At 48.0% G+C, this 9,716-nt stretch overlaps 2 protein-coding genes across 2 annotated transcripts; one reads left to right on the forward strand and one right to left on the reverse strand.

Moving 5' to 3' along the window:
- The first annotated feature begins 210 nt into the window (after positions 1-210).
- On the forward strand, positions 211-5,757 carry CACYBP (calcyclin binding protein). The gene is made up of 6 exons (XM_027694778.1): positions 211-341; positions 953-1,145; positions 1,814-1,910; positions 2,454-2,553; positions 3,902-3,996; positions 5,446-5,757. The coding sequence occupies exons 1-6, from the start codon at positions 321-323 to the stop codon at positions 5,603-5,605; spliced, it is 666 nt and encodes a 221-aa protein (XP_027550579.1). The 5' UTR covers positions 211-320; the 3' UTR covers positions 5,606-5,757.
- A 1,205-nt stretch (positions 5,758-6,962) lies between these two features.
- MRPS14 (mitochondrial ribosomal protein S14) lies at positions 6,963-9,667 on the reverse strand. The gene is made up of 3 exons (XM_027694777.1): positions 9,591-9,667; positions 8,751-8,909; positions 6,963-7,462 (listed from the first exon to the last, which is right to left on the reverse strand). The coding sequence occupies exons 1-3, from the start codon at positions 9,633-9,635 to the stop codon at positions 7,280-7,282; spliced, it is 387 nt and encodes a 128-aa protein (XP_027550578.1). The 5' UTR covers positions 9,636-9,667; the 3' UTR covers positions 6,963-7,279.
- Between the last annotated feature and the right edge of the window lie 49 nt (positions 9,668-9,716).

Here is a 9,716-nt window from a genome sequence, read left to right on the forward strand (position 1 = left end):
TCCCGCCCCATGTCCCGCCCCATGTCCCTCCTACCCTCAGCGCCTGGGGGCAGGAAGGCGCCATTAGGGCTCCGTGTCCCTCCTACCCCTCAGCGCCCGGGGGCGGGAAGTCTCCATGTCCCGCCCCATGTCCCTCCTCTCCCTCAGCGCCCGGGAGCGGGAAGGCTCTCTGTCCCGCCTCACGTCCCGCCTCACGTCCCTCCTACCCCTCCGGGCCCGGGGGCGGAAGGCTCTCTGTCCCGCCTCCTGAGGGGCGGAGCGGGAGGTGTCCCGTCACTTCCCGCGGCCGGAAGGTTCCAGAGGTTCCAGCGGGAGCCGCCATGGCCGCGGCGCGGGAGGAGGTGAGGCGGCTCCCGGCGGCTCCGGCCCGGCCGCCCCCGGGCGCTGCGGTCCGTGCCCGTCTGGGAGCGGGGTGGGAGCGGCAGCCCCCGCGGTCGCCAAGGGCTGCGGGGGTCTCCCCCTGCGGCGGGGCGTGCCGGGGGAGCCGTGCCATCCGCCCGGCTCCTGTCGGTTCGGGTTGTTTCTTGAATGATGAAGGGTTAGACATTGAAAGCTTAAAACTTGTTGGAGTTGATGATCTTGGTGGTTTTTTCCCAGCCTTAATAGCTATGTGCTCTAGGGTGGCCCTGCCTGAGCAGGGAGGCTGGGCAAGATGACACGTTGTGGTTCCTTCCGACCTGAGCCGTTCTGCCATTCTGTGAATTAAGATTTGATGGTTCTATATATGTGGTTCTATATGGTTATATATCCACAGGACATATATATGTATATCTCACAGGGGGTGAGGAAGGGATGGCTCTGTGTTTAACGGGGTGTAGCGGGAAACGAAACTAATGACCTGATAAACGTGAAGCTTCTGGAAAACGGGAAACTGTCGCAAAGAGCTCAGCTGTGAGCCCTGAGCACAAAGAACTGTGTCTAATATATATGTGACCTTTTGATTTTGAACCAGCTGCAGAAAGATTTGGAGGAGGTTAAAGAACTGCTCACGAAGGCCACGAGGAAGCGGGTGCGTGATGTCCTGCTGGCAGAGAAACACAAGCTGGAGACAGAAATCAAGAATCAGCCTCCGCCCAAGCCCAAAGATGTGGCAGAGGAAGAAAAGTCATCGCTGGGAGGGTACACGGTGAAAATAAACAATTACGGTAGGATTATTTTTCTGGCATCTCTCTGAAGAGAAGGCAGGGTGGCGTTACTGTGAGTTAGAGTTGCCACTTATCATTATAGCAAAATCTTTTAAAGTGTTTATTTCATACTGGGGATGCCACTTTAAAGGTACCACGTGCTTACCCTGCCATGCCAACCCCAGTGTGTATTTATCCTGTTTGTGTGATGGTGCTGGTGCGATGCATTAAGGATCCCTGGTGTACCAACTGGTGTTTTTCCATTACCTAGTGCTTAGCAGAAGTGAAGGAGTGAGGTTTGGCTTCTCTGCTTGCCATGTAGGTGAGAGGAGAGGGAATTGCTCAAGATGCAGGGAGTAGGGGAAAAAGTGGGTCAAGGAAACTGCAGCAGGAGCAGACAGCTGCCTCCAAGTCCCCCTGCACAGATGGGGTTGCTCTCCTTTCACCTCAGCTGAAGCATGTTTTTTCTCAGAATTTGCAGGAATTAGGGAACAGGGCTAGATGTAAAGACCTCCTTTTGCTCTCAAGTTATTTCTGAATAATTCATGTTTTCCCCTATCCCTCTGAAGATTGTTTCAGTAAGGCAGAGATCGTAGTCATTCTAGGGGATTTTGTGGAGGGAGTTGGAATGGAATGTATGAAGCTTATGGAGGAAAAGTAGAAGTTAATCTCTGTTTTTTCACTTGCAGGTTGGGATCAGTCAGATAAGTTTGTGAAGATTTACATCTCTTTAAATGGAGTCCAGAAGCTTCCAGCTGAGAATGTGCAGGTGAATTTCACAGAGAGGTGAGTTCATCAGGTTGTACCACAACAAGAACCCTGTTGGAAATGCAGGAGTGTTGGGTAAACCCTTACTCCCCACTCCCTTTTTCTTTTTTAAAACTTGAGCTGTATTAGCTCTTAGTAGCACTCAGGACATACTCTTAAGTACAGCTCTCCTTAGAGGGTATCAGGATGTTTTCATTTTGCAAGTGCTTGTTGCACCTCACCAGCCTTGACAGGACATCTAGTGTCAGCCCTGGTTTTTTGATGCTGATAGAACTTAAATATACATTAAAGAAATCTGCCTTTCCAAGGTTGTAGGAGCTCAGTAGAAAGGCCCCTGAAGATCTTGATTTGTTGTGAAGTCAGGATTGGTCCTTTTAATTTCTTAGTGTTAAAATTCAACTGAACATTTGAGAGGCCTGGGAAGAAACTAATCCAAGCCTGTTGACCCGCTTTCCGAAGAAATATACCTGCTTTCCTAAGAAATAGGTCTGCTAAAGGGTTTTCAGACATTGCAATGATTGGAATATTTGTGCCTTTCCTCCCTCCACTTTTTGGTTCCAGGTCATTTGATCTACTGGTGAAGAATCTGAATGGAAAGAACTACACCATGACCTTCAACAACCTCCTGAAGCCCATCTCTGTGGAAGGCAGCTCTAGAAAGGTCTGTTTGAGACACCTTGTCTGTTAAGAGATAATTTAGGTCCCTCACAAAGTATCATGTTCATTGCCTGACTATTTCAGGAGACTCAGTCCTAACCTTCAGTCTCTCCCTTCTGCTGTAAAGTCTCTGCACTGTGAATGTGATTCTTATTAATCTGTGATTGTCATAACTGTGGAATTAGCCTCTGGAATCCTATTTCAAAAGATTGTGTCTGGATATACTATGCTTTTTTTTTTTTAATAGCTCTCCAACAGGATTTCAGAAATAATTAAGCAGAAAATTCCACCAAGCATCCATTTGCATCTTTGTGCTTTTAAATACCTCTGAGAAATTCTCTGCACTTTTGAGGTCTAAGAGATTTGTCTGCAGAACGAAATCTTGGGAAGCCTAAAGAGGCTTAATTCCCAAAGCAAAGTCTGAGACGTGCTCTGCCTTGGTAAGGGTGTATTGCTCCAGAACTGAAGACTGGTGGTGTGGTTTAACCCCCACTGGGGTTAATTTTCCAAGGGAAAAATTCACTCTATCCCAGCTGAAACCAAAACATTAATAACATTTTACTGCTGCTGACTGCAACTGGTGATATCCACGCTCTGCTACTTGTAGCACCTTTCCAGGCTTAGGGAGGTGTTGCATACCCCCTGTGTGTTCTATGCTGCACAATGTGAAGAAATGATGGTTCATTTTGAAATTGCCCTAAAACTAGGATAGAGTGAAATTGAAACAGCTGAAATAAATGAAGGTGATGCTCTGGTGATTTTTTAATATGGGCTGAAAGTGAGCAGTGGTCATGTACTTGCTAAGCAGCAGCAGACTCTTGTCTGCTGTGGCAAGTGGGAGTTCTTTGTGAAATTTAGGTCAGGGTTGCAATTAAACAGGCTTTGTTTGTAACTTGCAAACATGCTGGAGGATTAAGCAATACCCTAAAACTAGTTTCTTATCCTTGGAGAGAGAAATTGGAAGAGCCTCTACCTGAACTTGGTGTGCTTGGAGAAGTCCAGTAGGAAGTCCAGACCCTCTACCAGGCAGCCCTGGGTACCTGAGCATCCTGAGAATCACTGAACGGTGTTTATGCAGCACTTAATGTTCTTCTGTATTGGTACTGTAGTTCTGTACTAGAATTCTAATTATCACACCATTTAAATTGTTCACAGTGAGGTTAATACTTCGTGCCTTAAAGCTGAGCACGTGCTATAATTTTTGTAGGCTACATAATAATGAGTAACTGAGAGAAACGTTTCAGGAATTTGTCTGTGCAGAAGAGGTTTATGTTATAAGCTAATCTTATTCATTGTAACCAGGATCCCTTCATGTAGCATTCTAAACTCATGCCTTGGTGTTCACCATACAGATAAAGACAGACACGGTCCTTGTGATGTGTAAGAAGAAGCGGGAGGAAAAATGGGATTGTCTCACTCAAGTGGAAAAAGAAAGCAAAGAGAAAGAGTAAGTGTCCTTTCAACCCTCCATCTTGTTTTCCATTTCTTGTTCTCCACGTTCCCTTAGGACTGCTGGGAGAGGTCTGTACTGTACTGACTGCAGCCAGAGTCTGAATCACTGGGCTGGGGGACAGGCCCAAAGATGTTTGAGGTTTTTTGGGGATTTTTTTTGGTGCTTGTAGGACTGGCAGTAGAGGAGATAAGCTTTCAGTAGCTGTTTGGCACTCTTCTACTGTTTCATTGCTCATGATGAAGGCTGCATCATGGGAAATACAAGAGATAAAGACCTGCAGTGAGATTGCTAAAGGGAATCAACCAATTAAGGATTCATTTGCACTTTGGCTGCATTCATTGCAGAAGCTGCTCTAGTGAGGTGACTTTTTCAGGTAGGTATATTGTATAGAAATACTTAGATATATTCCCTGCAGCTCTGCTGGTCAAAATAATTATTGTCACCTCTGTGTGAAGTGCCTGCACAAAAGTCCTAGCCTGCTTTTGGCCAAACAGGTCTTTATTTACTTAGATGATTATCCAAAGTCCCAAGCCAACTTGTATCACTCGAAGTGCTTTGGAGCAGCAGGCAGCTTAGACATATATAGGCATATGACAGCAAGTAAATGACAGCAGGAAACACCTGGGGACAAGAAACTTTCATATATATGTATAAATGTATATCATATAATGATTTTATATACAAATGCACCTCCCAGCTTCTGAGCACTGGGGTCTGCACAGCTGGTGCTTAGCCCAGGGCGTGGGGAACTTGCTCCCTGTGCTGATCTGTTGTGCTCTGCCATGTTTTGCAGCTAGACTGCACAAGGAGCTACCTAGAGGATTTTGGAAAACGGGATAGAGGCAGTTTTGCCAGAGAGGGCATTATGTATAGTTGGGTGGTAGGGGCCATGTCCTGCCCAGGTAGTGACTGTGCAGGTGGCACAATCTGTCAGCTGAGAAAACTGCTTTGAAATGCACGGTGTTAAAAAGGAGCCAGTGAACCTGTGGAGGCCGGCTGAAAAATGGGAAGCAGAAGAAAAAAGCCTATTGGGTTGTGAATGTGGTCACTTCAAAGAGCTCAGTGTGGTCATTTCTCTGGTTTTATTCGCCTGTCACGTAACACTGTTATTGGCACTTTCTGTGTCTGTTCTATTTCACTTCTGCTTCTTAAAATTAATGTAGGGCGGTGCCTCCAGGTCATGCTTGGTGCAAAATGCTTCCCCCCAAAATGCTCTCCCACCTCACAGGACATTTCTGGGTACACCAATCAACTTGGCTCTTGGTTTAAGGATGCTCCTTAGGATTCTCCCTGCTTGGAACCTGAGTGAGACCACCACGATCTACAGACTTCGCCAAAGCAAAATCCTCACTGTTACCAGGATATTTCAAACAAATGTTAGCATTTAATTTTTTGCCCAGAGTTGCTGGATATACCTGACCTCCTCATGTGTGTGTCTTGCAGGAAGGCTGCCTACGACACCGCAGATCCCAGTGAAGGGCTCATGAACATTTTAAAAAAGATGTACGCGGAAGGGGACGATGAGATGAAGCGCACCATCAACAAGGCCTGGGTGGAAAGCAGAGAAAAGCAGTACAAAGGGGACATACCAATGGATATCTGAAAGTACTCTGAGAGCCGCCTTAATACTGATCTTCCATGTGAGACACGCTGTGCTGCAAAGATCATCGTTTATACGACCTTCTTCCAAGCAAAGACAGTCATTTTCCATTTCAGGTTGGAGAAAATATTTAAATAAAATAGCTTATAAAGCATTTCCTTCAGTCAAGTGGTTCACGGTTTCCTGAGGAGTGGAGCATAGGTATATCCTTACCCCTCCTTGAAAAAGCATCTCAGATGAGTGGGGAGTGCTGTGAGACCAAGAAGAGAATGTAAAAGTAAAGGAATCCTAAAGTAGGATGTCTCAAGGCCTCTGTTGCCAGTGGCAGCTGTACCCATGTGGTTGTTGGGGCTAATGTCATGCTCACTACACAGGGTGTGGCTTTTTGATTAGATGTGGGAAAGTGTTGAGCTGTAAAGCATGTCACAAAGGGAGAACTGAAGAAAGCAGAACCACTGTCCTGTGCACTTGATAGTTAAGCAGAAACAATGTGGTGTTGATCCTGTGGTATTAAAATTTAATAATTACTCTCAGAAATTAATTACTGGCTGTTTAACCTCTTAGGAATTTTGGAAATGTAAGCAGCTCTTTAGTGCCAACTCTGAGCTCCCTGGGGTGTCTTTGAGGTGACATCAGTCACAGGAGAGCAGTAAGCTGTTGATGCTGGACAGGGAGCTTGCCCTGGCTCTAGCAGTGTGTGAGGAAAAGAGGGATCAGCTCCACTTTGCCTATCACCTCTCAAGGGTTCTAAAGAAACAGAGTAAGAAGTGTATTCAGATAGCTTATACTCCAAAATGTGACTCAGCTGGGGGTCATGGGTTGCTGTCACTTTGCTGCTGGTGATATTTGGCCTCTTTACTGCCACCTCTCAGCCCCACTGCTGAGGAGGGGGACAGAGCAGCCACTGCCTCTTTATTGCATTGCTTTGAAGAAGAGTACAGGGCAAACATGAGCTTAGCAGCAGGCTTGTTACTGTGTCTTTCCTGCTTCCTTCTCATGAGTCTCCCAAGGGCAGATTTGTTGCTACCTTAGGAATTAAGGAAGCCCCTACTCTCTTGTTAGGGTCTGGACTAGGACTTACTTGCTACCTTGTTTTTGAAGCATTGGACCAAGCGCTGCACTACAGACAGGAGAGAAATAGTAGCACCTTGTAGTTTCTAACAGGTCCTTTAGCCACTTTGTCTCGTCAATATAAATATATATTGCATAGCAAGAGTATCTAGAGGCCATGTTTTATCCCCAGTCTGTGCTCACCCTTGTTTGTGGCAGAATACCACTGCCCTGTTGTGCAGTTTCATTTATGCTTTTACCCAAATTACTGTGAACTTACCATACGGTGGCAAAAAAAAACCAACTTAAATGAGCCTTGTGCTGTATGTCTTTATTTCTAACACTGCCCATACTACAAACCTCAGCTTAGTTCTGCAACCATCGGGTAGGGAACTTCCTCAGAATCAAACTGCCTCTCACACAGACTGATTTAGTGCAGTTGTGCTGCTTGTCAGCTGATACCAACTGCTCTCCAGTGAGGTTAATGAATCAGCACAACTTCTCGTCCTTCCCTTATTTATTTGACATTGATGCTGGACTCTCAGGCAGGACAGTCTTGCTTTAATTGCTCACATGCACAAATGAGCCTGGTTTGTGTTTTCTGCCTGAATGCACGTGCCCTGGTGATCACCACATGGCCCTCTGCACCCCGGACACCTGAGCGTGGTCAGCAAAGTGGCGGAAAACGATTCTGCTGAGCCTCCAGCGCCGCCTCACGCCCCGGGGGCGGGATGTCAGGACACACCTGTTCCGGATCCGCGAGGGGCAGCTGTCCCGGGGCAGGGCCGCGATCTCCTTGTCAGCCACTTCCTAAAACACAAGGCCACAGCACTGAGTTAACCTGTGCAGGTACCACCACAAGCTTCTCTACCACCTCACAAGTGAACTTTGCTGTCTTCCTCACTCAGCCCTTTCGTTCTGGGCATCCCAACAATGAATGTAAACTGATCCACGGGGAGACCCCAAAGTTAGCCTTATGATACAGACAGAACAATCTCAAGCCACTAATTACAGTCAAACCAGCTTGTCTCTGTCCATGTGCCAGGGTGGGCTAGCCCTTTAATAGACCCAAAATTTAACCTTATTACAAGACTGAACAACCTCAAGCCAGGAATTACAGTTAGTTAAAAATCCACTTGGCTTTCTCCTTGTTGCAGGGTGGGCTAATCCTTTAAGATAAGCTGAATTAAATACGTGGTTTTTATTAACTACCTGCCCAGGTAACATTCTTTGATGTCAGTAAAAGGGGTCACATACAGTGTACTTTGGAAGGTGTTACAGGGCTTTCTTTTGGGTTTTTTTTTCCAGTGTTTCTTGGTTTTGTCCTGTAAGAACATCCAACACCAGCCAGACTTACCAAGAGAATGGTACAGTCAATATATAAAAGCAAATGCATACATTTTCTCTCCCAGGATGTTTTAAGTGTAAAAGGATCTTGCCATAACTAGGTGTAGCCAGATCCAATACATACAGGAATAATCTGATACTTGCAGATGTTTTTAGTGCTTAGTGAGACACTCTGCTGGGAGCACAGCAGTGAATATGTGCATTTTTATGAACAGATCCAACAGCCAGATCTGATGCAGCCTTCACATGCCTGTAGCTCAGGCAAGAAGTAAAATTAAGCATTTCTAATTGATCAAATTGCTGGTTTGGCTGGATCAGGCTTCCAGGTCTTTACATAAGCAAAAAAAAAAAATCCAAAGTTTATTTAGGAAGCTATAAAAGTAACCATGTAACATCACATATTATCAGAAATAAGGAAAACAGGTTTGTGAATGTATGGTAGTGACAGCATGAGGAGGAAAAAATGTGATTTCACTGTATCTAGTGTTAGATGTGCTGCTTACATGAGAAGCACTGTTTTTAAAAAACCCCACAACCCAGCACACACATCCTCCAGCCAGGCGAATACAGTGTTGTTGTACACACCCCCAAAAGGCTGAGGTAACTGCAACGTGACATTCTGTGCTTGTGAGCTGGGCAAACACAAGCGCTCGTGACCTGGCACAGCCATCTGGGTCTGTAAAGTGACCCAGAGCACATCACAGCAGTGAGAGCCACTGGCGGGGCACAGCTGTGGGGTGGCTGCTGGTACCTGCAGCTCCTTGGGAAGGATGGTGTTCTTGCGGATGGCGTTGATCCGCAGCCTCTCGTCGGCGTACTCGTAGGCCAGCCTCCTTCTCTTGACGTCCCGCAGCATCCTCCAGTCCACGTAGTAGCTCCGCACCTGCCCCGGGCAGGGCGAGGGGAGAACCTAGTTCAAGAAACGAAGTTTGTCACACCTGCCTGCTGCATGTAGTTTGCCCCAGTCACATAAGAATTGTTATTTCCATAAATCATGGAATGCCGTGAGTTGGAAGGGACCCACAAGGATCCTTGGGTCCGACCTCAGCCCTGCAGACACCCCAACAATCCCCCTCATCCTTGAGAGCGTTGTCCAAACCCTCCTGGAGCTCTGGCAGCCTTGGTGCTGTGCCCACTGCCCTGGGGAGCCTGGTCAGTGCCAACCACCCTCTGGGGGAAGAACCTTTTCCTGAGTTCCAACCTGACCCTGCCCTGGCACAGCTCCAGCCCTTCCCTGGGTCCTGTCACCGGTCACAGGGAGCAGAGATCGGTGCTGCCCCTCGTGAGGAAGCTGCAGACTGCCATGGGGTATAAGAAGGGTAACGTGTGACCCAGCTTGGCTGTCGAAGGCAGCGAGGAGTTCACGGAACGGAGTTTACGGTACGGGAGGCACAGCGAGCCCCAACTTACACCGAACCCACGTTACACCCGGACCCGCGCAGCCCGGGCCGCCGCGGGGCTGGGGCCGAGCCCGCAGCCATCTAACAACACCCGCAGCCCCCCTGCCCGCTGCCCGGCGCCCCGGCCGGGCACACAGGGCCCCGAAGAGGAGCGGCGAGGGAGGGAGGGAGAGAGGGAGGGATGGTCTGACCTGCCGAGCCGCCCTCAGCGCCCAGCCCAGCGCGGCCGCGGCCATCTTGTCGCCGCGCGTGCGCGTGCGCGTGCGCGGGCATGGCGGGTCATGCGCGGACATGGCGGGTGCGGCCCCTCAGGGCGC

The sequence above is a fragment of the Neopelma chrysocephalum genome, unplaced genomic scaffold (genome assembly GCF_003984885.1).
Source record: "Neopelma chrysocephalum unplaced genomic scaffold, ASM398488v2 Primary Assembly neopelma1_98, whole genome shotgun sequence".
Classification (NCBI taxonomy): Eukaryota; Metazoa; Chordata; class Aves; order Passeriformes; family Pipridae; genus Neopelma; species Neopelma chrysocephalum.